This window comes from Drosophila suzukii, chromosome 3 (genome assembly GCF_043229965.1).
Source record: "Drosophila suzukii chromosome 3, CBGP_Dsuzu_IsoJpt1.0, whole genome shotgun sequence".
NCBI classification, from domain to species: domain Eukaryota; kingdom Metazoa; phylum Arthropoda; class Insecta; order Diptera; family Drosophilidae; genus Drosophila; species Drosophila suzukii.
In genome coordinates this window covers 9,063,930-9,091,898 of record NC_092082.1, presented here as the reverse complement: position 1 = coordinate 9,091,898, position 27,969 = coordinate 9,063,930, and the positions used below count along the sequence as shown (strand labels likewise).

The following is a 27,969-nucleotide window of genomic DNA, read 5'->3' as shown; positions in this document are numbered from 1 at the left end:
GTTATTTAAAAAAATCATCCATGATCACAAAAAAAAGAGTTATTATTTTTCTTTTCTTTACTTTTTCTATACTCAATTATTTTTAAATTATTACTAGATTTACCTAATAATCCAAAATTTACAAATTTCTAATTGCAAATTGGGTCAACTTTAAATGTAAATACTAAATAACATTTTTATTATATTATTTTTCCATGTAAATAAAACATAAATATTACTAAATTGTAGTTTTAATGCCCAATTAACCTACAAATTCCCATCATAGCTTATTTAATATTCCTATTTATTCGTTTTTCCCCTGTGCATCTCATTATCCCTTAAAACAGTTGGCTGCTGATTGAAGCTTCTCGCAATGCATATGAAATGGTAATTACGCATACGCCGCGTTGTTCCAGCGGAAAACGGGAAGTCAGCCGGGAATGAAATCGAAGTGCCAGCGCCACTTATTGCCGCTCATTTATCTTATTAATAGCTCCGAGCCGGTGGCACAATTTATCAATCGGCTAAAAACCCGAATTTACTTAGCTTTGTACTGCCATGCTGCTTTTGTCATTTCTATAATCGACTGGAAGACTCGATGGCATCGATTTGGCCCAAAGTTGTCGAAGTCCTGGAGGAGCTACGAGTTTTGACAGTCGCCTTTGGTCTAGACAATGTAATTGTCGACAGCAGCAAATCGAGTATCCATTTGGGAGTGGGATTTCAGGACCTCCTAATGGCTTTTGTGGCGGTAAATCAACCGAGTCGGCATAAATCACCATGACCAAGAATCCCGATTCATATGTTGCGGCTTTTAAATCACAAGGTGTCAGCCTGAAAAAATACCCCTCAGTCTATTTTTGATGAGGGTAAAAGTGAATGAAAGTAAAAGTGGAACTATGGCAAACAAATGGGAATACAAAGGGGGGGCAATCGGAATGTTGGGCTAACCAGGACACAGGTCGCAGGATGGTTTGTTTATTTATTTATTTGAAGTGTCCGACCAGTCGGCCGACCACTTGTCACCGACTTGATTTATAAACATTTGCATATCACAGGAGTCTTCTATTTTTATAGCCCCCTCGGTCTGCAGTATCCTTTCGCTCACTTTATTGTTGCCCAATTAGGCGGAGCCATAAATTCCCGGCTGGATTCAGGGAGAGGAGGCCAAGGAAAACGAACTTCTGCAGTGCCGTTAATTAAAAAGTTTTTTAACAAGTTAATTGAAATAGATCTCGATTGGAGTTTTTATTGATATTTGGCTGACGTTTGGCATTTGCCGCTTGCGAAACGGAACGAAGCGAAACTAAATAATTAGTTTGCTGGCCTCTTTTGGGGCAAACTTTCTGTGCCACTTGAAGCTCGAAAGCCCGAAGTTGGTGGCAGTGGAGCGGCGTTTTGGCCAAGGAGCCAAACTGTTTGCAAACAACTCGAGCACCAGCCACTCACTCGTCGGGGCGAAAACTTAACACATTATGAGTCCCGGGCTTTGACTTTCTCCCCTCTAAAAAAAAAAAACATCGGAAAAAAGGAGGAAAACCAATGCATTTGACATTTACGCCGGAGCAACAGCTGCTACATAAATTAAAAAATGTAGCAAGCAGGCCCAAAGCCAAAGCCAATACAAATAAAAGAGCAATAACAACCGTGACAGGAGCAACTTGTATTTGAGGGGACCTCTGACCCCCTTAAAACCCCTGCTAGTCCCCCTCTTGAGCCCCCGGGAGAGCCGGGCATAAATAATATGTACAAAAGAAAGTTTTTGTCAAAGCGCCCCAAGTGGCACTCGCAGCTCACCCTTTTTCCAGATAAGTCTGCCGAACGCGATTGGGGGACCCAGTCAGGAAATCAATAATGATTTGGCCTAGCCATCGGCTGAAAATCGGATGCAGTCCATCTGGTACATCGCAGACTGTTTTATGCCCTTTGATTTGCAACTAACTTGTATTCCTAAATATTTGGTAATTTCATTAAAACGGGGTTTATAGTTTGCTAACCTGTTGCTTGATAAACTCAAGGATAACTTAGGTAAATGTATAACCACCTTTCAAAACAAGCTTCGTTTGGAGGTAAACACACGCTTATCAGGGATTTAGTGGTATAGAATTAAGTTTAAACGTTTGAAAAAGTATGCAGCCTGACCTTTACAAATATAATGAAATTTATTTAATGTTAAGACTTGTTTTGTAATTTAGTACACTTAATTTATACAAACAATATTTATTTAAGACTAGATAACTTTTTGAATTTATAGAAAAAACGCAATTAACTTCTACTGTCTGAAATTAGTGGGGAATACGTTTTTGATATAGGAAACTATGTTGTTAATTTCAGAAAGTATCTTATTATACAAAAACATATATAGCAATAAGGCATCTCAAAATAAGAGCTTTAATTTCCTTTACAATTTTTCTGTTTAAGTAAATTCCTGTGACTCCTAGAAGGCGCTCCTCGTGTTTTTTCGATTTCCAGGAATTCCGAACTCCAGTTCCGACTTTTTAAGCCCAAATTCCGACGGACTTTTGCACCTCTTTGAATTTCCTCAGCAAGTACTTCCCGGGCAGAGGATCCTTTCACACTGAGCCTGTCACCCGGCGATGCGATACATTCCCCTTTCGAAGATGAAATGACAACCTGGGCGGACAATATGTCCGGGAGTCATTAAAAAGTTGCCACAATCCCCGCGGTAAGGGTAAAATTAAGCGAGCCATTTGAATGGCAACCATGGCGACAACGTCGAGAGCAAAAGACTTGGACGGTCATCAAAGTAAAGTGTTTTCCAACTTTTCTTTTCTCTGGTTTTCCTCCTGATGCTACTGCTTTTCCCTGTATTTTCTCGGTTTTTTTTTATTTGTTGCTGCCTGTATTGGATTGTTCTGAAACTTTGCGCAGCTGCTCCTGCGGCGCTTGTTATTGTTGTTATTTACTATTAAAGTTGGCAGGATCGTAAACAGCTTGCGGCAGGGGGGGATTGGGGGAAATCAAAGGGGGGAGATAGTTGCCCCTTTGAAACGGCCATGGTGATTGGCAATTGGCAATTGGACTATTGGCTTTGCAGGCTACAATTTTGCAATTTCCGGCTCCATGTGGGCTTAGCTATATTACCAATTAAAGTTATTCAATTGCCGCGCAAAAGTTAAAAGGTTGCACTAATTTCATTTCGCCCCCCCGAAAAACCCAAAAAACCAGTAAATACGCAATGCACATACATATCTATTTTATGCCACCGTTTATTGTTTGGCCCAGAAATAACAGCAACTGCTGGTTGTGGGCTTTTGCATGTTTAATGCATCTAATCAACATTAAGCCATGTTTTGGCAGGGAATGTGGTCGGTACTCCTCCCCCCGAAAATCCCCCCTCTGTTCCATTGTGTTCGTGGGTCAACCGCCACCACCGCCCCCAAAAGCCCCAAAAAGATACAAAATTCAGTTGCAGATACATCTCTGTTGTTGCCGCTGTTGCTGTCACATTTACATAATTTCATTTGCAACACATGCTGGGCATTTCTCCACCACCCCAAACGCCCGCGGCAAATTATTACACGCTTTTATTAACAAAAATTATGCTCGACTGTTGATTTGCAACGTCATCGGAGTGGTCGTGGTTCTCTATCCTTCTGCCCCCGAGTCCGCATGAATATTCATCACGTAATATCAGGGGCCTATAAATAGATGCATCCTGGCAGCAGGACTCGCGAGCAGGATTCAGGAGGTGGTCACAGGATCAGGGAGCAACGACCGCAGGCTCTTCCATTAATTAAGTTCTGATTTTTTCTCCTTTATTTGCTTTTCTGCACGGGCATAGTGCGTAGAGGAAGGACAGTGACGGGTAAAATATGAATTAAAGGGGTATATTAACATGTATGTATATGTATAAATTAGGATTAAAAAACCTTAAATGTATAAAGTATTTTATTTGTGATTACAACTATTAAATTATATTATTTGTAGATTGGCATACAAAATGTATTGACTGGAATAATTAATGCAAATGTAAAGTGTATCACCATTATTTATTTTCAGACAAAGAAAAACCATTAGGCCTTTTATATGCAAGATGTTTTTGTCTGTAAAATATTTCTTTAAAATCTATAGAATTTGAAAATGTTTTCGATGAATAAAATATTAAACTGAAAGTGTTGAAACTCGAGATCTTATATTAAAGAACCCCTTTTATTTAGCCCCTGACCAAAGAGAGGATAGCAGCGATGACGATGCCAATGACAGCGATACACGAGCCACTCAATCTTGTTGAGTAAGCGCCACTAATTTGTTTTTAAGGTCAGCTGGGTCACTACTCCCACCCACCTTCTCCACCCACCGCCCACCGCCCACCACTTTGCATACTTTATTGACCGCATCAAGGATATGGTTGTGTGTGTGTGTGTGTGTCGGCCAGGAGCCCAACCACAAATACGCTTTTAAGAGGCATTTCCAGGACGAAGGCAGCGGCACTGGTGACCTGGTGCAGCTTCTATCCCACAGACTTGCCCCTGCAATTTGGCTATTAAAAATCATTAGCAGCTCGGAATTTACCCCCTTTAGGGCAAATTTGAGGTGTGTGCCCTCTTTCGGAGCAGTTTCTCATCTGCATGCAACATTGTTGCAGCTGCATACTTTGTGGCACTACGGCCAGGCATTTTCATTAAAACGAGGAAGGCGAAAATGCCAAAACTGGAAACAAAGATCTTAACGTCCTCGTAATAAGAAGTTATTCTTTGCTTCAGGCTTTACGAACATTGAAGAAATTGAGGAGCCATTAAAATAATGTGTCAAGAAAACTTCATTTAAGCTGTTCTTTCTCTTCATTTTATTAATAGATTCTTAAGAAAGTTTATGTTTGTCTTGTGAAAAGAATTCAATATTTAAAATTAAAGTTTATAATTTGTAGACAACAAAAATATTGGTTTTTGCTATAAACTACGATTTACAAAATACTTTGTATGCTACTTATAATATTGCAATATTTTAAAATTTATAAAATATATTATACTAATATCTAATTTTTCAGAGTAGTCCCTGACTTTTTGGTTCTTTTCCTGGGAAGAAATACATTTATTAATTTCACACATATTATACAGATAGTAATAGACCAACAAAGTAGCTCAGCAAACGCAAATAAAGATGGACTGCAAGGCTCCTGGACTTCCTGAATTTGAAAGTGGCTCAGAGCTGACCCACTGCAGCATCTCCGCTCTGGATGACACCTCGATCCAGGAGCAGAACTCCTCCTCGGATGTGGAATTGTCAAAGGCCTTTGATCAACTGGAGAATATGAAGCAGCGGGCGCTATATTTGAGAAGTCTCCTTATTAGCCCCTTGCAGTCGAATAAAACTGATTGCGATCCTGAGATTGACCAACAGAAATTGGAAATCGAGCTGGGCGGATCGGAAAACAGCGAAATGAGGGAGGTTCAGCAGGAAACCGCTCGGGCTTACCAGCAGATCAACGAAGTGGGTCGCCGGCTCAAGGACTCCAAGGAAAGTCTGACCAGACTGGACCAGAAGGTCCAGAGAAACATTCGATGCGCCAGGAAGCTGTCCAAGCGGATGCTAGAGGTGCCCAAGTGGCAGGAGGAGCTGAAACACCACACGGGATTGTGCCTGGAGCGGTACAGTGACCTTGACATTTCGCGGGGCAACTACCTCGAGTACAGTGACAACTATGTGAGACGCACCCAAACTAACATGAAGTACAGTTGCGCTTCAAAGGTAAGTTATTTTGAAAGAAACTTTTTTACGATTTATAAAAAAATACCATTTGTAGGAATATTTTTGCAAATAAATATTAATATACCTCTATATTTGTATCTATCCCATCCCAAGGTTCCCATTGTTTGCTACAAGCGGGACTACACCGACTTGCAGAACGCCTTGAGTAGGACCCGGAAATTGCTGCTGCACTGCCATGAAACCCTGGTGAAGCACACCCAGACTCTGGAGGAAGCCATGACTTCGGAAAAGGACAAAAAGCTGCTTCCATCGATCTCGGAGATGTCGCTGCTGCTGGAGCAGAACAGCCAGGTGACCAAGCCCAGGAGGTCCAGTGTGAAGGTCCGAAGATCCTTTAAGTTCGCCTGGGCTGCTCCTCTGCCAAAGCAGGAGAAGCACTGGCTGTCCATCAAGGATTCCGAAAGTGATAATTAAAAGTGCAGCTAACCGCAAAAATGCCAATGTTTCTAATTTGAAGTGCAATCTAGTTACCCATTTTTTGGGGGCCATTATGCGCCTACTGACAGGCCGAATAAAACACACAATGACCGGGCTAATTGTGCAAAAATGTTTTGGCAAATATTTTGTTAACAAATTTTGCGGCCATTTAAGCCACAGAAATGCAATTAGCCGTGAACGTAATTAACCAAACAAAATGTAAATGCCAGTGCAGTGGCCACTACAACTAAAATTAAAAAAAGAAAAGTGAATTGAAAACCACCTGGCGGATGTGCACAAAATTTGAATTTGAATTTGAATATATTTTAGAGAATATTGAGGGGTTGTGAACTGGGGGGAAATTGATGGCCAGCATGTCTTTGACACCTCGATGGAGCTTCATTTCAGGTTGACAAGGGTTCAGAATTTCGATGGCCTGGGGAATGTCCCCGGGGAGGGAGCAACAGGTTTTGTCATGAACGAAACTCCTGCCATCCTGAAATTTCAGTTATGAAATTGGGCAAACAACAGGCGGAGCCAAGTTTGTTGCCAAATTAATTGAAAGGGGCGCTGTCCGCAGGACTCCTTTTGGTTTTCCTTTCCATGAAGTTTTCACCTTTCACCTCTCACCTTTGACAGGACACTTAATTCATCTAGCGAATGTAAAACCAAAAATTTAATTTAATTACTGGTCTCCGAGTGTTCGAGTCGCTTTAAGTCCCCTCAGGAATAAAACTTTTATGGCAGCTGTTGAGCAAGGATACGCCGTGTTACGCCCTTTATGGCCGTAATTGCGCATTGACTGCACATGTCCTGGTTGCCAACTTCCCGGGTCCATTGTCCTTTTGTTGCCCGTTTGCATACCTGGAATACTTGTGCTCGACTTGCTCTGACCCTGCGGCCTATTCATATAGTTGAATGCAAATTAGAGGGCCAAGTTGCGGAGAGCCAAGACCTGGGAAACTTGTTTTGCAATGGTGAAACCCACCCATTCATAACTCCCTTATTATCCCCACACTGTCTCAGCGTTTTCCAATTCATTTTGCAAACACCTGCCAAACTTATCCCATTCACTAGCCCCTGCCATCCATCAATCAATCAATCGTTTGCGGTTAGAACAAAAAAGTTTATCTGCAAACAAATTGGAAATTTTAATAAAAATTCTTGCGCTAAATTACGCTCAACAATCAAATCCCCACCTTTGCCAGTTGGAATTCCCAAGCCCCCGTCATTGTCATTGTCCAACTGTTCGCCTAAGTGGTGTTAAGTATTTGAAAATCTCTGCTTCGGTTTTCCGCCCCAAGCCAACCCCCTTTTCCCCGCCCATCGCATGCCTTCCGTTTTATTGTTTTACGACAGTTGGCCAAATACTTTGGCTAGCTAAAAGTTTTGCCCTCATGGTCATCCAATTGTCTGTGATTTACGGAGGCTTCTCCAAGGATCCTGCGGCGGACGTCCAGTTCTAGTCCAGTCCAGTCAGTCAGCGGAGCGGAGCGGAACCCACAACAGAAACTGCACTCCAGCATTTAGTGGATATTGATTTATTGCTTCCCAACTAACTGGCGAGACAAATGCGTTCTAAAATCAGGAGTACGAATGAATTTTCCACCATGATTTATAAGGAAAATATGTTTTAGGGCAGGGTGATAAAAAAAATATAAAATTCATATTAAAGCCGATTTGATAAACATTCAGTTAACATGGAAAACCATGGCCTTTACAAAACTGTGCACTGATAAACGAAATAGTAAATACAAGGACTTCATTTTAAATGTAAATACTTTTCGCTTTGCGGTTTTTATTCATTTTTATTCAACTTAAAGATTTAAAAAATATATCTATCTATATTAAATAAAATCGTGCAATGTAATTTTTCATTGAATTATATTACTTTTAAATGGAATTCTCATGAAGTCCCAATCGAATATTACTTATTAAAAGTATGTTTTAAGAGTATATATTTACGTTCTCTTAAGACAGTTATTTCAGAAATCAAATTCTCGTTAAAGGTTTATAAAAGTATGTTAAATCTTCTCATAGCTCTCGACGATGCCCTGAGCCCTAACTTCTTGAAGGACCCTCGAACACTTATCCATGGGCGTGACCACGCAGAGGGGTTTCTTTCCACTGAAATAAGCACTACTGGGACGGGCGTAGGCAACCTGATGTACATTCAACCAGGAGGTGATCTCGTCCAGACACAGACATTGCCAGGGGTTTCCCTCCAGACTGATGTGTTGCAATTGCCTAAGACTTTCCGATGACTTCAGATCCGGCAAAAAGGAGAGCCTATTGTTGTTGATCTCCAGGTGAGTAAGGCGCTCGAAGGTGTCCAGAACTTCAGTCTCGATCTCCTCCAGACGATTCTCGCCGATCGTGAGCCACTGCAATTTTCGGAGGGGTGCAAACATACGAAGATCCAGGCTGATCAACTTGTTCCTCCTCAGCCTGAGTTCCTTGATAAAGGGCAGAGAAGAAAGGGCCAGGGGATGCAGCTCCGCCATAAAGTTGTTACTCAAATCCAGATAGGTAAGGTTACGAAGAATACTTCTCCCAAAAACCCACATGTCCAATTTTTTTATGTTGTTTCTACTTAAATCCAATCTCTCCAAGGCCGTAAGATTAGCAAACACATCTTCGGGAAGAATCTTGATTTTGTTGCCGTGCAGCTGAAGAGATTGCAAAGAACTCAGACCTAGAAAAGCCCTCGGATGGATCCGGTTTATCTGGTTGAGCCACAGATTGAGGGTTCTTAGCTTACTGAGTCTGCAAAAAACGGAATCCTCCAGGACTTTGACATTATTCGAGCTGTAATCAAGCAACTCAAGTGGAGCTACTTCTCCAGGAGTCATGAAAAGAGTTCTCTTGATCTCATATAGATTATTGTTGGATACGTTTAAAACCCGCAGATTAGGCAGGGCATTAAATATACCCATGTCCAGGGTCTCCAGCCAATTGCTATGCAGATGCAGTTCCTCCAATTTGGGCAATCCCCGCAGGCGACACCATTGAAACTGAGGGAATTGAAAGGTTACATCATGACTTCTAAGATAAGTTATAAAGAACTTACATCTCTCACATTGTTGTTACTTATAGACAGGTATCGCAGGTTTGCATTCTCACCCAAGGTTACGTTCTCCTGCTCGTTGGTGGTTAGATCCAGAAATACCAGCTTTTTCAGATCCTTAAAGGCATCGGGTTCTATCTCCGCTATCAGGTTGTTGGAAAAGTTGGCATACTCCAGATTGGTCAAGCCACTCATAAGTATGGCGGTAATGATCTGTATATCATTGAAGCTCACATCTATATTGATAAGTTGCGATTTGTTCGGAAAGTGCTGAGCCTGCATCTCCTCCAATTGGCAGTGGGTGAGATTCAGCTCCTGCAAGTCTTTAAAGTCACGCAGTCCCCTTTCGCCCAGAGTTACGCCCCCGGTTTCAGATAGATCTAAATGCAAAAGCCTGGAAAGTCCTGGTAATTCCCCATCTTCGGCTCTTTCAATTCCAGTGTGCTCATTCACCACCTTTACACTTCTCCAATTTTCTCCTACATATCGACTCAGTTGCTCGAAGCTCTCGATTTCCCGACAGAGATGACTTCCTTTTCCCAGATCCTCGCACTCCTGCAGATCCTTGCCCAACACTCCGGACAGAAGCAGAGCGATCAGAATTCGCAACGCCTGCATTTTAGTAACTAAACTTAAACCTTAACTTGTGGCGAGTGCACTGCGTTAATTTGTGTTTATTTTTAATCAGGACAAACTCGTTCTAGAGTTCTCTTGAGGAGCCGGTTTTGATGTACAATAACCGAAATCAGCTGATGAGTTAGTGATGGTCTCAGTTAAATCGAACACAATGCTTTTCTCAGCTGAATTATAAATTATCTAAATATAAAATTATTTATTTAACCATCTTCGAATGGCACTGTTGACAATTTTATTGGTAAAAATTACATATTAAGACCAAGGAAATCGCTCTAGAGTTCAAACTTAAACCAATTTCAACCCTATATTTGGGGTAATTTCTCAATCAGATATACAATTTATTTTTAAGCGATGAACAAACACATACAGGATTTGGAAATCGCAGTCTTACTGAGTAGGTACAACTTCTTTAGGTAAGTTTAGACATATATAATAATATTAAATCACAATAGATCCAAGGGCTTTACTTATTTATGCTTCATTCATGGAAGATAGCATCCTAAGGGCGAACAAGAATGCAATTTCATAAAGGTTATAAGTTATTAACTATGAAGTAACGAGTCTAGAATGATACTTTGGAAAATTCTTTGAAAAAATACATCAATAAAACACTTACTATGTAAAATACCGTGGCCAGAAAAAGCGCCTTGGTGCGTATATCAGCATCCTTAAACTCAACTTTAAAGTTGTCTGCATTTGTGAACACTTCTTGAAAGAATCCGGCATATTTTTTTAGAATCTTGCCGACAACTTTATGATTGCGATCCTCGATCTGCGGAAAAGTAGGTATACATGGCTTACTGCTTTAATGCAAGAGTAAATATAGAAGCTGATGATGATTTAGGAAAAGAGAAGAGAAAACGGTAGAGCCTCGGTAACTCACTTTAAATTTGTTGTCTTTAAAGGAGCTGTAAGGTATGACCTTGTACAGAAGCGCTTCCTTGGGATCATGGATCTCCATGTGATCCCAGCAACAGCCCTCGTGGTACCTAACCCAACCGATCTTATTTCCGGGTGGGACGAAGACGTCCAACTTGGGTCCCTCGCAACATTCGTGATGCTTGGCCTTGGACACGACCATGAGGTCCTTTTTCGAGGCGTTTATCACCCTGATCGTCATGTTATATTTGGATCCAAATTCACGCGTCCAAAATCCATTGTCCTGGACGGCGTAGAGAATCGGTTGGTCTTTCGGCGAACTCTTAATGGCATATCTTCGGTTACTAGAAAATCCCAAGAAAACCTCCCCATAGTCAACTTTCTGATAAATCATAACACTATCTAGGTTGACCAAGCAGTCCAGTCCCAGGGTCTCCGCCATCGCAGATATTTGTATTTTCGGATCAACAAAGAAATAATACAATACCAATAATTTTTTTGACATTTCCTTTAAAGAACACTAGGCTCGCAACAAATTGTAAAAATATATTTCACTAAACTGACACCGACTTTTTTTACAATTATTTTACCCTATGATATTTTAAGTAAAGACTCCATTTAAACATTATTTAAAATTTACACAACAATTCACAATAGTTGTATAACGTAACCGAAAATAAGATTAATATACTACTCCTATTACTTTTCGTGCACGTGATCTTTCATAGAATAAGCCGTCCTGTAGGTAAAACATAAAATAATTCATTATGCATTAACTAATACAACTGATCTGAAATACTAACAAGAAAGAAGACGGTGCCCAGTAAAATCGTCTTTGTGCGATTATCCAAACCCTTGAAATTCACTTTAAAGTCATCGGCACCCGTATACATTTCTTTGAATGCTCCGGTAATTATCTTTTCGATTTGAGCTACTTCCTTTTTCTTAGCATCGACCACCTGCGGAAGATATATCTTAAGTGGCATGTAAGAAGTAAACAGAATGCCCAAGTAACTAAAATCGTTTTCTTTAGCTGTTTAAAGTAAGGATGCAGGATGTTAAAAGTAAAAATGTATCAGAAAACCTACATGGTATAAACTGCCTCCTCCGCAACAGCCGCCCGGAGCATTGATAACGTACTCCACCTCACTGTCCTTGTTTTTCAGGACGTGCAGAGTGCGGGGACAGGCCATGCTGTGCAGCTTGACGATGGCGATCATGTTTCCGGGTGGTGCGTATACCTCAATTCGGGGCTGCTTAAAGTAGGCGTCCGGCCTCGGCGAGTCCACGTGCATCACCTGAGTCATCCCCTTGGTCATGACCTTTATGGTGAAAAAATAATTTGGCCTAATTTGGCGATCCGCGAACTTATTATCCTGCACGGCATAGAGGATCGCATCCGCCTTTGGATTACTGCGAACGGAGTACTTTCTATTGCTGCTGAAGCTGGTGAAGAACTCCATTGCATCTATGTTCTGGTTGACTACGATACTGTCTAGGTTGGCCAGGCAGTCCATCGATAGTTAATAAGCAGCTTCGTTTTATCACCTCAAAACTGGTAATTTATTTTATTTGAAAAAACCAAAACGTTCTAAGACAAGTTCTTTTAAATTCCTGTCAAAGAGTTATCGTTCAAGGCCTGTTGATAGGGTGAACTAACATCTGAGTTAAAATTTCCCAACTAAACCATCTAATTCTCAAAGGCGCAACAAAAAAAATTAAGGCTTGGAAAGGTTGGAAAGAATTGCACTAAATCCCATAAAACGGAAGTACTGATCCGCCGGATATTCATTTTTAAGTTCTTTCAATACCCATTTTAATACATTTCGATTGAAATACTTAAAAAACATTGGCGGCTGGACTTCTGAGGAACTGGCTTACGAGCATTATGGAAGCAATTTCGTTCTCCAAACGTACGTAAGATCTTACTCAAAACATTTAATTAGTCAATAAAATATTGTATATATGCTAAATTAATTAAAATGCGATTCCTGACTTTTTGGACTTTTTATATATTTTTTTTTATGATTTATTTATAATAGTAAATAAAAAGAAAAGAAACATTTCTTTTGTAATACAAGTAGGGGTATATATAGATTTCCTGACAGCTTAACAATAAACATTGGTATATATGTTTCTATACATAAGACACTCAAAAATACAGTTTAAAGTACATGGTTTAACAACGAATAGTTCGTTCGTTAGTTTTTGCTTCAGTGTGCATCGTTATAAATTCATGATCGAAGCAGATTTGTCGTTGAATATAATTCGTTGATGAGGCGAAATATTAAAAAATGCTTCAAACCTTAAAGTTAGTTTTATATATCCTGGCAATGACCCGTTGAAGGAAGCCTGAGTTTAATAGGTTTGATTTTCAGTTTGTTTTCACAAGGAGTTCAATTACTCGATTCCATTTTCATCAATAAGCATTTGGTACAGAAGACTAGTAAGCGACAGTTCACAGGGAAGATATTTGGATAAAGCGGCAACTCAAAATAATGTACAACAACTAAAAGTCTCAATTGCAATCGCCACAATCGCCGCAATCGTCACAATTGCAATCGCAGCAATCGTCACAATCGGCACAACATCCACCCACTACGCATAAATCATCGCCATACAAGCCACCACAGGATCTCTATAACATGCCGGGTCTATCGGTTTCTTGGTTTGCAGACTTCTCGAAGAACATGGCATCCTGTGGGCAAAAAAACATATCATTAGCTTAAGTATCTGTTATGGATTAGGGACCTATGCTGGGCTAGCCTACTCAAACTAAGCTGGAGGGTTTGATGGGCTGGGGAATACACATTACCTCAGCACCAACGAAATCTGCGCTGCAGACGTCTCAACAGCTTGAACCGATAAAAATGAACACTATACAACTGATTGGCAGGAGCCAACGATGGTTACTACATAATTCAGAAATAAAAAAGCCACTTACAATCAGGAATGTGGCGCCCAGCAGAACGGCCTTCATGCGCACATCCAGGTCCAGGGGGAAACTGATGCCAAAGAAGTCGGCATCCGTGAAAATTTCCCGTGCCAGGCCCGACCACTGCTTCGAAATCTTGCCTACCTTTTCGCCCGTGAGCGAAACAACCTAAAATACAAGAATTATCCATAAGATATAGTACTTATAAAATGATATCCCACACATACATTGAACTCAACGTCGCCGCATAGCGAAAAGGTGCAGAAGGGTCCTTCGATGCGCATCACCGTGTCGCCCAGGTGATTGAGGATCCTGAAAGAGGGCGAGCAGATGGACCACTCCTGCTCGATGGTGCCGATGACATTGCCGGGCGGTGCCGACACCTCGATGCTCTGCAGGCAGCAGGGAAACAGGCAGGAGGAGCAGGCCAGCGGCCGGTGCATGTGGATGACCTCCTGTTGGAAGTTGTCGAAGACCCGCATGTCGAAGGGACGCGAAGGACCGCAGCAGTTGCGGGTGCAGCAGTCATTGTCCTCCGCCGCGAAGTAGACCTTCTGTCCCAGGGCGTTTTTGATCGTGAACTTGTTGTTGGTCTCGAAGCCGGTGAAGGCTTCGAGCAGCTCGACCTTCTGCTTAACTAAAAGCTGGTCGATAGTCGTAAGGTACTCCAATCCGCGCGGACAGTTCGGAATTCCGGTAGGTATACTCATCCAGTCTCCTGAAAGAATATCAGTTATTAACATACATTTCTAAAAGGCATATAATTTTGTAAATAACCTTACAAAGTAGTACAAAATAGTTTATATTTGCTAAATCAAATTATTTAAATATTATGATGTCCTTCAGTAAAATGGTGATTAAACAATGCTATTAAGGTGAATTTAAAAATAACACCTTATATTAACTTATAATGGAATGTTTTCTTAACTTAGACTTCTTATAATCTTTTCTGGTAAATTGAATTAGTGCACACAAAAGGGCATCTTGTTGAGCTCGTTCAGTGGCCAGTGTGTCAATTGGTCAATGTCACCGACACAATTGCTCGGCCTTTCTAATTGAAGGCATCACAATGGAGCAGACCCCCTCTGAATATCCCATAGATAACCCCCAGCCACAAGCTATTACGCTAGTTCGTGCATCGAGGCTCTTGTATCTAATCTAGGAAGATTTACTTTATCACGGGCTCTAAAGATAAGCGTGCCAATAAATATTTAATTTCACAATGCAAGGAAACCTTGAAATGATTTACATAATTGTGATATTTTTAGGTAGTAACAGAGTGCTCTTAAGTTTTTTGCACCCAATCACAGAAGATTATTGTACGGTTCAAGAAATATATGTTCCTGAACATAAGGACCTGTTAATAAAATGAAAATTGATATTATAAAAGAATTATAATATTTTTAGGTACCTAATGAAATTAAAATTCGTTGTAATTTTAAAAGGATAGTACTTTGCAACTATGATCAAAACATACTTTTTATATGTTCTGCTATTCATTTCTTGAAAAATTAAGTTGTTACGTGCTACTTTAAAACTTCTGAAGGGTATTTCCTTGTTGTACTATAATCGAACTTATGTTCTTAAGCTTTTCCCAGCGGTCTTATATCCCTACACTTCCTAGTCTAGACCACACTGTGACCTCCTCACCTTCTGTCCTCGTCGCTGATGTAGAACTCGTAGCCCTTTCGCTTGGCCGACTTATTCAGCCGCATGGTGTGCCTGAGTTTTTTAGGCAGTGGCTTGTTAGCCTCCCGGCAGACCAGTTGCCTCAGGGTCTGGGACCTCGAGCAGATCTGGCTGTACTGGCTGTAGAGAGAGTGCCAGATGATGCGCAGCACCTTCGACCCACTCCTCACACCCCTGCTATGGGGATCCTCCGAGTTTCCCCGATTCTCGCCACTCAGATCCAGCGTGGAAACGCAATTCGCTGGGTTTTCGGTGGACATTTTCTAGACACGACACGACCAACTGCTCTGCTGCACAGAGATGAACTAACTGCTCGTCGGGGAAAAATCAACGCCATCCATGGCGACGGGTGTTTTAAATGCCGCTTTGTATTATTTTATTGGTTCAATTAGGGCGGTTGCTCCGCATTCCGATAAGCGCCAAAGATCTGCCTGGGTTTTCTGAGCATTTCGGACGGATCCGACGCACGTGTAAACAAAAACACAGAGATAATAATACAAACGGTCCAAAAACCTGAAAGTATCTAACACTCTTCAAAGTGACTAAGTAAATATTTGCACCCCACTTTGCATTTGGGCACCCTTTGTTCTCCACCGATCTGGCCGGAATACCTCTATCTGGGATGCTGGGTTCAGTGGATGCACCCTGAGAAATCTCAAGACAACTGATTGGACATTATCTCAATCGCAGGGCAATGACACATGGAGCACACAAGATGCGCTTTGTTTTAATTTAGCGGTTAACGTAGTGAGATTATATAAGATGTAAAGTCAGTTATGAAAAGCAAGAAAATTGATAAGAACCAGGAAGCAAAAACCCATTAAAACCTGGTGATCCAAAACCTTTCTCTAAGTAGTGCTATTATCAGAAATATTTCAAAGTACATAGCGTAGTCACAATATGTTTGAATATTGCTTAGAACAGTAGTATGTATAACAATATTGCAAATGTCTATATATAAATCAATCTTATCAAATGGCAATAGAGATGAGTACTAAGTTTCAACAGAACTTGAGTCATCAAGGTTCGACTGAACATTAAGCTTATCAGAACTTACAAAATAAACCATATTATGTATATACCTTTTAACATATCTCTTGACTCGAAACATTCTTATCAATTCTCATAAAATCCGAGAACAGGGGGTGCCGCAGAAATCGCTTACCTCTGAATTTGTGTAGAATTCTACGGCTATTTCTGTGATTTCTGTCGCACATCCCATACATTTTGTTGTATACCCCAGCCTATCACTTTATATGATCCTAAGTTTTAAATATATTATTCTAGATTACTTGCCTGCTGGTCCGCCCTGCGGAGGTTGCATTCCCGGACCCATTCCTGGACCCATTCCTGGACCCATTCCCGGCTGCGTGACAATGGGCTGTTGGGGCTGCCCCGGTGGATATCCTCCGAAGGCATGTGGAGGTCCTGCCGGACCCGGTTGATAGCCCCCGAATGCTTGTGGAGGACCTCCTGGACCAGCGGGACCCGGTGGATAGCCACCGAATGCTTGTGGAGGTCCTCCTGGTCCCGCCGGTCCCGGGGGATATCCCCCATAGGGTTGGGGCGGTGGTCCTCCTCCTCCACCACCCACATAGGGTGGCTGTCCGGCTCCATAGGGCGGGGTCTCTCCGTACGGGGGCATCTGGGGAACTGGCGCGTAACCGGCTTGCTGAGGACCTGGCGTAAAGCCCTGTAACGATCGACAGTTGGACGACGAATGAGACGAAGTTTTTTATTGAGGGGCGTTGTGGTAGGTTTTCAATGGCATGACGTGGAGCCTAAAAGCTGTACTTATCAACATGTTTTCTCCCAAGTGGGTTTCAGAAACGCAAATTAAGATACATAAAAAAATGAATCGGACTAAATGAAACGGCCAATTTATTATGTTTCTTTATTTTGGTGGGTTTATTATATTTTAAATAAAAATTTCATAGAAGTAAATATTTTTACTAATATGTTTTAAAATTATAATTAATTCGAAATGTAAAGTTAGGAAAATATTTTTTTGAGTGTATGAAAAAGAGTACAACTATTGAGTCAATAGTAATGACGCTCTATTTGTTTACAATTTGAGCTTTCACACTGAAAAAAAGCCGCCTTCAATTCAAATTTTGTTAGTATAAATCACCACCGTTGTCAGTGATTTTTAAAAATTTATTATGAAGTGTTTTAAAATGCTACAAGTTTTAGTCGGATGAGACCTAAAAAGACGCGGCGGCTCTCAATATTGATGAGTAATATATTATCTTTACTGAACGGGAAAAACTCGAGGTTCCTTTATTTAGCGTTTAAGAGTAATTCAAAAATCCCCATTTCATTTCAGAAGCAATTGCATTTCGACTTGCTTATCCAGTCGGCATTACTGGTTTATTCCCAGTTGTTTAAGGGGACAAAAAACATTTGTTTTTATTTATCTACCCGCTGATTCCCCGCATTCGCAAGCAAATATAATGAATCTCTTTCAGTTCTCAGCAAACTGAGTGTGTGATTATGGTTTATAAATAAGCAAATACCAACTGGCATGACGTCATTGTTGGCGTGTGTGTGAGCAAGAGGCACCCCCTAGAGCACCCACCTCCACCTCCCCTTAGATATTATAATCACCGAAGAAGGGACATTTTTGGAACTCACGTAATTCATGGGCGGCGGCGGTTGCTGTTGACCGGGGCCCGGTGGATAGGGGGAGCCACTCGGCGGGGGGTAACCGAATCCCTCGGCGGGAGGGGCGTTGGGCTGGAATCCCGATCCGAAACCGGGAGGGGCGTAACCGCCCTGATTAACGTTACTCTTCATTTTCCGGGGCTTCCCTGGCTTTTCCGACTTTTCCTGCTCTGCTTCTGCTGTCCGCGTGCTCTGTTGTTGTTGCACTGGAGCAGTGTTGTTGCGGCCACGCCCCCAACGAAATCGCAACAATGTTGCTTTTGTTTTGAAAGCACAGTATTTTAAATAGTTTCCAATAAAATGAAATTCGCTCAATCAGGTGGCTTTCGAAGAGTGACTGTAATTGGTTACCCAAAAATTACCGTCTTTATAATATACTGACTTAGCTGATACACACTCCTCCCAGCCAATACACCCACCTGACGTAGAGGAGACAAACACCAAAGTTTAGATCATATCTGCAATGTACTAAAAGTCAGGACACACACCGCCAAAGTAAAATGTAATGTAAGGTTAACAACATTCTGATTGGAAAATTAAAGTCTTCCGCAGTAAAGACTCAAACCACATTTTAAAATTGCTGCTTCTCTAACAGCACTGTTAACAGCATTAACAGCACTAACAGAAATGTTAGAAAAATCGTAACATTTATGTTAGAAAACGTTACATCTTAACATTTCATGAAGAGGAAGAACCTATGGCGCCTTTATTCAAACATTTTCAATTTTGTTTACTTCTATAAAATTGACAGCACAGAGAACGGGAACGAGAAAAAAAAGAAAGAAAAATAATTTAAGAATTTGTTAAATTTGACAGCAAACTAAGATTCAAAATGATGATGAACTATCAGCTTGGAAAATAAATAAGGAAAGGAAACTAATGCCACAAAAATGTCTTAACCAACTTTATAATTTCCTTATATGCTTGTAGGTTGCTATTTTCAAAGCGTTTTCGGATACTTTGCTGTTTATAAAAGACTACGTGTCTAAGGTAATTGGATGTTTTGTATTGGCTCTTAATAACTTTGTACAAAATTATTTATAAATCCATGACGTTATCACTTAAATTAGTAAATGTTGTAATACCCCAACAGTTTTAGACATTATTAAATAAAAATAAAATAAGGTTGATTTTAGAAAATCTGAGAAATCCATTTTGTATACCACAGCCCACATTTTTTCTAATGCGCAAATTTCCCTTGTGAGGGTGCGCCTCCCTTACATTTACAGGGTGCGACAGAGAGGGGCAGAGAGGGTGTGGGGGAGAAAGGGAGAGAGGAATAGAGAGGGCGTCGTAGTTAGCGCGCATAAAAAATGGCGGTTTCCGACGCAAGTAAAACGTACAAAACAAATGAGAAAAAAATGAGACCAAAAAGAAAAAAAAAACGTGGCAGGGTGAGCCGACTGCCGTTGGAGCGAAAGAGACAGGCTGCTGAAATTGTGGAAAAAAATGCTAAAAACTGTGTATATAGAAAAAAACTGCGAGCAGAATTCCACCCCATGGTCATGGACATCCAGCAGACGTCCCACCCTCACACACACCAGTGTAATTACCCATACAAATGCAGGAAGAAATGGAGGAATCGTCATCAACGTCATCAACGGGGTGGGAGGTCCACCCACACGCAGAGCAAAACCTCATTTTATCCTTGACATCACGATAATATGTATAATGATAATCTATATAAAAAAACATATATCTAAATATTCAAGACACTGTTTTTTTTTAAATATACTAAACATTTCTGAGGCATTAAAAATTATCTCGTATTCTCCTGAACTAAAATCTAACTCATTACCAAGAAAAAATAATACAATTATTTTATACTTTGATAAGGTCAAATTCGTCAATATTATTATTTCATATATCTATTGGAACATAAAAAACATTTTATTCCATTTAATTAGGTAAAGTTTTAGGATTTTAAAAGTAATAATGTCAAATAAAATATAAACAAGTTAATAAAACTAAAAGTTAATAGTCCAAATTATGTGATATAAGAAATCCGGACCTCCTAAAATTATTTTAATAGTTAAATAGGGAAAAATGATTCCATTTTATAGTCCTTGGTAAAATAGTATCAGGTAAATTAAAATGTATTTTCTTTCTGTGCAGGGCGTATTCAGTGGATTTAGAGGGGTCCTGGAGAAGGACTCATCAGGGCCAGGGAAGAAATCCTGAAATGAGCGCTTAATGCGCCATATAACGCGATATTTGTGCCTGTGTGGGTGAGTTTAGCACATTCAATTAGTTGACTTTGCAGCAAATGCAGAATGCGAAAATAAAACAACCGACTGGGAACGGGAATAAAGAATGGAAATAAGAGCGGGAACATATTTGCGGTTGGCAACCGGCCAAAGGGACAAAAGCCTGGCTCAGCAGTGCCGCAATTGTTGCCAAGCCAGCCCCCCTCATGGCCACCCCCTTTGGCCCCACCCATGACCTTTGCCATGGCCGCCGGTGAACGGTTCAGTGCAGGAGAGGCCCTCAAAAAATCAGGCAGGCGGCAAGCAGCGAGCATAATGCAATGGTAAACAGCCATGCGGGTCCCGACCTTGCCCCCTACACTGCAAGAAAATCAAAGAGTAAGCACAAGGTGAATTACGTTAAAATAAGGCATGTCAAAAATATATCACTCATTTTTAAAATCACGAAAATTTGATTATATATTTATATTTTATTTATTTGTTTAGACAATGGATCATTTATATTTTGTTTTATATTAATTTTATATTATTTACTATTTATATTTTGATATCCAGTATTAAAAAATAAAATACATATTACTACTTTGACTACATTTCTTGTAGTCCACTTAAAACTTTTAAAGTCCTGGATCGAGTTTCGTTTGAGCCCTGCAAAGCGCCTCATTAGCCGTCGCTTCGTCCTTAAAGCTGCTGGCGAAGAACAAATTCAGGCATTATAATGCTGGACTGAACTTTCTGCTCGACTATCTCTAGAGGCGATCTAATTTATGGCCCTGTCCTTCAGACAGAAATCGAAAGGAGTTGAGCCTGCGACCATAAATCAAGTTTCAGAGATGCGATCAAGTAGACTTCTAATGTCCCGATCGATCAAAGCTTCCTTGCCACGCGGCAAAATGAGAATCGCGTTGCAGCTGCTGTTGAGAATCCAGGAACCAATCAATCAATCATTGTTTAAAACAAGAAAGTCCAACAAATAAATAAACAATATTGCTAGGAATAGAAAAAAATATAGAGTGATGATTTAAAGTGGGATTATGTTTGGATTAAATATGATTAAATGTGTAAAATTTGTCACCGATTATTTGACATATAATCTGACTTCTTTTGTTTATGTAAATCCATCTTAAATATAGATGCTTAAGTAAAAATCATAATCAATCTAAGTTAATATCAATATATTTAACATTATTATTGAACTTAATTTACCCTGTTTGATATGGGGAAATATGGAACTTTATAAAAAGTCAATCGGCAAATTGATTTGTTAATTTTCTAAATTTAAGCTTAGTAAAATATCGAAAAAACAATAATTTGATTACTTCAATAAAATATAAAAATTAATTTAATATCTCTACAAAAAATATAACTTTTTTATTTAAGTATTATTATCGTATTTTTCTAAGAAAATACATTAGACGGCCAATAAAGCGAACTACTTGCTAATAAATTTCAGCATTTTAGAGTCTGTAATAAGCTGTACAAAATATATGGCTTCCCGAATCAGGCAAATCTTGACCATTTAACCATATTCACATTGCGTCGGGTCAGTTAAGCGTGGGAACACACACATCCCCGTTGCGAAAAATGAGACGAAAAAATGTGTCAATGCCGCGAAGGGGGAATCGCAAGTTGCAACTGCCACTGCCACTGCATTTGGTCAATGGTCGATGGTCGATGGCCAGTTGCTGGCCGTCCTTTTGGCCAGCTGCATCAGCATCGAGTGCACATGTGCATATGCCAAATGCAATCACGATGTCGCGATTTCCAAAACGAATGACAGGAAGTGCCGAGCCACAGATACAAAAAGAGTTAAAAGTTAAGAGGGGGCAGTTCACACACCTGGCTCAAAGCAATTCACCTTGCGTGGGTCAGTTACCAAGTTCAAAAACGGAATGGCAAAAGGGCGAAAGTGTTTCCCGGCTAATTGCTTAATTACGATCCACGGACAAGCAGGGAAAACTGGGTCAGAAAAGCCGGCGGAAAAAGGGTTGTGCGGCGAAATCTTAATGAGTTTTCATTCCGGCCCAGCCCTCCCTCCGCTCGTCCTTCGGAATGTTTTCCAATTAAAAGCACAATGACCCTTTTCCCGGGGCCCTATGCTAATGAGACCGGCACGCACTTTACTTTTAGCCTGGTCCGGTTTGGTCCTTGCAAATTAATTACCAAGTGTTGAACTTGAACTTGCCGTCTGACCGTTTTTAAAGCTGGCTAAAAATCAATAAAGGGATTTTTAGCGGGCCGATGGATTCAAAAGGGGGTGAGAAAGGGGTGGACCTTGTCTGGTCGCCACATGTCATGGCCAAAGATTTAAATCAGAACCGACAGCCGTGTGTTTTTTGCCCGATTTTTCTTCCCCTTTTTTGAACCCTTTTCGGCGGCGCTTTGTCCTGGCCGAGTGGCTCAACCCTTTCTGGTTTTTTTCTCTCTCCTTTTCGGCAGGACGCTGGGCAGGACTTTGACAGGATGCTGGTCGCTGGCACACGGTAATTGCTTATTTAAGCGCGCGCCTTTATCCTTCAACGGGATATGCAAACAGGGCAGCGCCGAGGAGCGGAAAATAAATTTGAAAAAAGCAAAATGCGAAACAAAGGCCAAGCAAATGCCCCGTGTAATTACAGGAGCGGGAAAGGGGCGGGGCGGGGCAGCTGTCTAGCCGGACCATCCAAAGGAATATCCAGGATGCAGGACTCTGGATTCAGGATTCAGTATTCAGTAGCATCCCGAAATGAACTGCAAATCAAGCTCCGGCCAGGGGGAAAGGGTTCGAGGGTAGTAGCGAACCACGGGTCACCGTGCGTGCATATTAAAAATGTTTACCAACGAATTTTTAGGCTGTCTGCACACTAAAAAATAAATGTGGTAATATATTTTAAATTTAAAAATTAGGAGAAAATTCAGGGCCAGTATAAACTTTTTTTTCAGAATTACTCCCATCCCATTTTATAAATTCAACATTCTTAAGTACCAATCTATATTTATGTTTGATTGAGGTTTTAGTTTCATACTTTCAGATTTGGAACCGTTTACTTTAGGTTTGTCAAATTAAATGTTGAATTGCCATTTCATAATAATTCCATTAATATATTTAAAGATGTTAATAGTTAAATAAAATTCCAAAATTATTCATTTCATTTCTGTTCCTTTTTTTAAATGTAACAAAGTATATTATAATATTTGAGAAAATAGAATGTACTTAAATCAAAAAGTTTTTATAACTTGGTACCTAAAAATGTAATAAAATCGTAAATTATTTTGACCGCCTGATAGGATCCCGATTTTTTCCCCAGTGTAACCCAAAGGGTTAAGGCCACTCGCGGGCAGCTCTCCTTGTGCAGTGAACTGCGAGAACCTGGTCTCCCTCCGAAATCGAGCAGCTGTCGCTATCTAGTCTGGCCTATCGCCATCTCGAAATCTGAACGGGTCAGGGGTCATCCCGCTCGAAGGGGTGGCTCCGATCGATCTGCCTGCCCTTCTGGGGTTTTCACAGACTATCGCGCTTCGGACTTCGATGGCGGATTAGATGGTGAGTTGCAGAGGGGCTAAAAAAACATACGGACAGCTGGCCAGCAATCCGAACAACTTTTGTTAACAACTCAATAAGTAACAATTGCAGAAAAAGCTGCCACAAGACTGTCCGTCCATAAATTATAACGAGTTGTCTTTGGTTGGTGCACTAGAAAAAATACATTTAATTAGTGGGATAGCTTATTGTCATGGGATCAGTAATGAATGATTGATAATATATCATATAATAAATGTATTTGAAATTTAAAAAACTAGTTAATTTGATGAAGAAAAATTCTGAGCTTGGGATATAAGAGATATTAATCTAATTTCTAATATGTTGTTTATTAGGAAATAACTCCCAACTATTATATTTCTTCAGTGTGGCCGACTTGATTGGTCCGACGATCGGTTAATGGTTAGGGTCCCGCATGTTGGGGCATTTTTCAGCCTTAATGACACTAAACGAAGGTGGACGACGACATGAGCTGGATATATACATATGTATGAATATATAACCTGACGGCCAGAGAGGGCAAATCTCCATACGACTGCCACAAGAAATAACTGAAATTATTGTCAATTAATTACAAGCGACTGGGGCTGGTCTTTGACGCGTTTGACAGACGGTAGGAGTTGTCCATAAATAGCAGGCGTGTGACGTTCTCTCGGCATTTCTCAGGTGCTGATTTGATCAGGGGAGTACATCATAGGGGGCTAAATAAATTTTGGATTACTAAACATTTCATATTCAATATTATAAAATTAAAAAAATTTGCAACAGAATGATACGCTTATGAAATAAAGCAACACAAAACATTAAAAATAAAATTAAAAGGGGCATTGTATCAATTTACTCTGTAGTTTTATGGTATTCAGCTTATCAAATATTGCTTTATTTTCCTAAAAATAAAACACAAATATAAATGTTTAATCTTTTATAATCCCCTTTGCACCCACTGCCTCTGGTTTTTCTGCACTTGCCTCTGCCAGTGGCCTTTACCAACGTGGCTAAGCTGCCTAAATGGCTCAAAGCGTTTTCAGCAGACATTTGCATAGACCAAGAGCCGAGAACCCAGTTGCCACAACAATTGCTGGCATGTGAGCGGCGATTGAGGTAATAAACGTATGTAATAATAATGAATTTTAATGTCGCGCATTAACAATTCTTGCATTTTAATTGGTCCACCCAAACGCTGGTGACTGGCTCTCAGTCTGGATCCCAATCCGCATCCGAATCCAAAGCCATGTGGGCCGGCATAAATTGTCGCTGTTGATATGATTTAGTGACATGGAACAATGCACTGGAATTTATGGCAAAGGCTCCCCAATGCATTTAAGCGGATTATGTCAGAGTTCTGCGGTTCGGCGTGTAAATAAAATTCAGCTGTAATTTGTCAGCAAACATGACAAAATCGGCTAACTCATTTTTTCTGCCGCGACCATTCGAATGTTCAGAAAATGTTAATGAATGCACAAATCATTCGAAAATGTTGCTCTCCGTAGGAAAAAAGAACGGGAGGCGTATCCACAACAATCGATAAGCGGCAAACTGGGGGCGTTACCAATACTATTTTAAGGGGATGGGGTTCGAGATCTATAAATTGGGTCCAAGGCGGTGGCCAGCACTTCCATTAGGGAATCTGCTCAATCAGTGTCAACGATAAACTAATTTTTATTGCCCGACGGTGGGACGATCTGAGTTGGAATACTCTTTGCATAGAAAATCGGGAGCTTCAGTATGCTAGTCGCTGCGAAATTATTATTTGTAATTATCGTGTAAAAATTTATGATACTATATGTAAACTATAAAATGTAAATATTTTCCTTAAAGTAATTGAAAAATAAGTCAGTGATAAGTATTTTTTATTAGAAATCTAAAGATCCCATAGTCATGAACTTTGGCAATAAACAATATCCAACTATACGGTTTAACCGTTCTTTTATGATACGGTCACGAGGTATAATAAAAATCAATAAAGCAGTACAGTAATCTTAAATATTCAGTACGTACTTTATTACCTTTTTATTGGTTGTAACAGGGTATTTCAAAAGCATCTTCATTTACCCCAATCCCACACGTATTTTCATTGCCCTGGATTTTGCAATGCTTTGCCTTTTGGCCAGGTCATAAAAGTTTTTTATTTGCGATGGCGCTACAAGCAATGGGTGGATCTTCATTAGCGCTAAAATGGTTTTCCAATTTGTAGCCACCGGCATAACTTAGGTGCACCTTGCACCGCCCAAGCCATTCGGTTTCTCGACCACCAGTCTTGTGTACGCACCTCCAGAAAACAAGAGATGCCAAGATAGTTGTACTGTAGTATATAGTTATAGTATAGATACTACATTTTTTTAGCAGTTTTGTATTGTAAAATAATATTATTATACTTTACTTCTATTAATTATGGTCTTAGAGAAGGGTTCTTAATAACCAGTTGGAATATCCCCTAAATATTTACTAACTGAAATCAATCTATATCATAGTAAATTTAAGAGTTGACTACTTATTATCTAATAATTATTATTTTTACTGTTTTAATTGACTATATCCTAGCCAACAATTCTAAACTCCCATTGTAAAATATTTCTGATTTTGTATTTTTCAAGAAATGTATCATTATTTTACATATTTTTGAATCAGATTATATCATCAATATAGTATTAGCCTTAGGCTTTGTAGCCAGAAAATAGCCAGCCAGCTTGCACTGCTGGCAATCTTCAGTGGAATTATGGACTTCAGGGCGATCGCCCCGGTTGGACTTTGTTTATGAAGTCGTAAAGAGGAGTCCCCTCCATCTTTTCCTCTGGTCTTTCACTCCGGCCTTTCCCCTCAGGTGGGACGAGGCTTTTATCCAGCAGCAAGTGCATCAGCATCAGCATCAGCATCTGTCACATGCAATTAGAAGTGCGCACCACACACTAATTAACTGCAAGGCGGCCTCCGCTCACCTTTTGAAGTGAAAAGAGCCCCCCTTTGGAGCATCCTTATAATGTCGCAGCGCCACTCGAGGATTTCCCCGAGGCAGGGACACAGCAGTTTGTCAACAGGAGACACGCGAAATGAAAAGAAATTGCCACTGTCTGCTGTTGGTTTGCTTTTTACGCCTGGCAGCGGGAAAAAAGGGGGAAAATTCAGAGGGAAAATGGAGAAAAAAGAGGGAAACGCCAAGGAAACGCAGCCATCTGCACGAATTGTAATTGAAAAGATTTCCCTTGAAGGAATTACAAGAGCGTGGCGCGAGGATCCCTACCAGTTTTCCTCACTTTCCCCCATCCCTTTTCCCCGGAGAAAGCTACGAATTTAATAAGGACACCCGCGGCGAGTTTATATTGTACTTTGTGTGAAAAATAATAGTTTTCTAACCAGACTGAATTGGCCAGCGGCGATGGGAGAATTTTCGGATGCTGCGCTGTCGGTGGGGTGCAAAAGTTGGCTTGCAAATAATTTTATTAACCGGAAAATATTCGCCAAGGCGACGGAACGAAATGCCCTCAAAAATGCGGCATAATGAAGAAATATTTATCAGTGAGGCAAAGCCAAATGGAATTTAACAGCCAGGCTTAAAGGCATTTTCATTTAGACCTTACCCCCACCACAGAATCCATTCATCCCGCACTCTTCGCCTTTCTCTCACTTTCTGCGGTTTGCAAATGTGGCATTGGCAAATGGAAAAGCTGAGGCATTTTTTAATGAAATCCCTGAAGGGGAGTCAGCCACAAGAACTCTCAGATGAGCTGCAAGGTGCAAAAAGTGCACTTTTCTGGGATTCGAAACATTAATTAAAAGGTTAAGAACCAGAGATATCTCTTAAAATAGTAATTAATTTAAAACAGTATTATATGAATTTTTTTTTTCATAGGTACCAAGCATTTACGTTGTATAAATTCATTTTAGTTGAATATCAAATGATTGACATTCAAAAATAAGTAAGAGAGTTCATTTTTTATAACTTCTTTTCTATTTCATTATGTCATATACTTCTTTATAACTTAGGAACATTTTATATTTTCCAATGCTTTTTCTTAAGTACATTTAATAATACATACACTAAAAAAATTAAATAAAAATTTCTTAAATTTTTCAGAGGTAAGGTTAACTCAACCTGTGTTCTGGAAAGGTTAATTTCCGGATTGTAGGGTTCTCTCTTTACTCTTTGGTGACTGTACATTTATTTCTATTTTGCCGGTTTTCCCCGCTGAGCTTTTTGGCTGAAACGAACTTCTTCTGGTTGGTTTGCCTGCGTCTGCGGCATTTT

The 27,969-nt window shown here is 40.2% G+C and overlaps 5 protein-coding genes across 7 annotated transcripts; 1 reads left to right on the top strand and 4 right to left on the bottom strand.

The window, feature by feature from the left end:
* Window positions 1-5,005: 5,005 nt before the first annotated feature.
* Window positions 5,006-6,404, top strand: LOC108012651 (uncharacterized). The gene is made up of 2 exons (XM_017078076.4): window positions 5,006-5,691; window positions 5,806-6,404. Exons 1-2 carry the CDS (start codon window positions 5,104-5,106, stop codon window positions 6,124-6,126), a joined length of 909 nt encoding a protein of 302 aa, XP_016933565.3. The 5' UTR covers window positions 5,006-5,103; the 3' UTR covers window positions 6,127-6,404.
* Window positions 6,405-8,022: 1,618 nt separating this feature from the next.
* Window positions 8,023-9,873, bottom strand: LOC108012643 (insulin-like growth factor-binding protein complex acid labile subunit). Its single transcript, XM_017078067.4, has 2 exons — window positions 9,200-9,873; window positions 8,023-9,143 (listed from the first exon to the last, which is right to left on the bottom strand). Exons 1-2 carry the CDS (start codon window positions 9,812-9,814, stop codon window positions 8,154-8,156), a joined length of 1,605 nt encoding a protein of 534 aa, XP_016933556.3. The 5' UTR covers window positions 9,815-9,873; the 3' UTR covers window positions 8,023-8,153.
* Window positions 9,874-10,117: 244 nt separating this feature from the next.
* LOC108012647 (phospholipid scramblase 1-like) lies at window positions 10,118-11,216 on the bottom strand. The gene is made up of 3 exons (XM_017078073.4): window positions 10,716-11,216; window positions 10,449-10,604; window positions 10,118-10,331 (listed from the first exon to the last, which is right to left on the bottom strand). The coding sequence occupies exons 1-3, from the start codon at window positions 11,214-11,216 to the stop codon at window positions 10,311-10,313; spliced, it is 678 nt and encodes a 225-aa protein (XP_016933562.3). The 3' UTR covers window positions 10,118-10,310.
* A 26-nt stretch (window positions 11,217-11,242) lies between these two features.
* On the bottom strand, window positions 11,243-12,361 carry LOC108012649 (phospholipid scramblase 1-like). The gene is made up of 3 exons (XM_017078074.4): window positions 11,800-12,361; window positions 11,515-11,670; window positions 11,243-11,450 (listed from the first exon to the last, which is right to left on the bottom strand). Exons 1-3 carry the CDS (start codon window positions 12,226-12,228, stop codon window positions 11,394-11,396), a joined length of 642 nt encoding a protein of 213 aa, XP_016933563.3. The 5' UTR covers window positions 12,229-12,361; the 3' UTR covers window positions 11,243-11,393.
* Window positions 12,362-12,703: 342 nt separating this feature from the next.
* On the bottom strand, window positions 12,704-18,338 carry LOC108013552 (phospholipid scramblase 1). 3 transcript variants are annotated; one of them, XM_017079462.4, is made up of 5 exons: window positions 17,970-18,338; window positions 16,632-17,028; window positions 13,874-14,364; window positions 13,656-13,814; window positions 12,704-13,409 (listed from the first exon to the last, which is right to left on the bottom strand). In XM_017079462.4, exons 1-5 carry the CDS (start codon window positions 18,129-18,131, stop codon window positions 13,350-13,352), a joined length of 1,269 nt encoding a protein of 422 aa, XP_016934951.3. In that variant the 5' UTR covers window positions 18,132-18,338; the 3' UTR covers window positions 12,704-13,349. The 3 variants fall into 3 exon arrangements, with proteins under 3 accessions (XP_016934951.3, XP_016934953.2, XP_016934952.3); XM_017079464.4 differs by lacking the exons at window positions 16,632-17,028; window positions 17,970-18,338 and adding an exon at window positions 15,297-15,649 and having other exon boundaries at window positions 13,874-14,351; XM_017079463.4 differs by lacking the exons at window positions 16,632-17,028; window positions 17,970-18,338 and adding an exon at window positions 15,297-15,587.
* Between the last annotated feature and the right edge of the window lie 9,631 nt (window positions 18,339-27,969).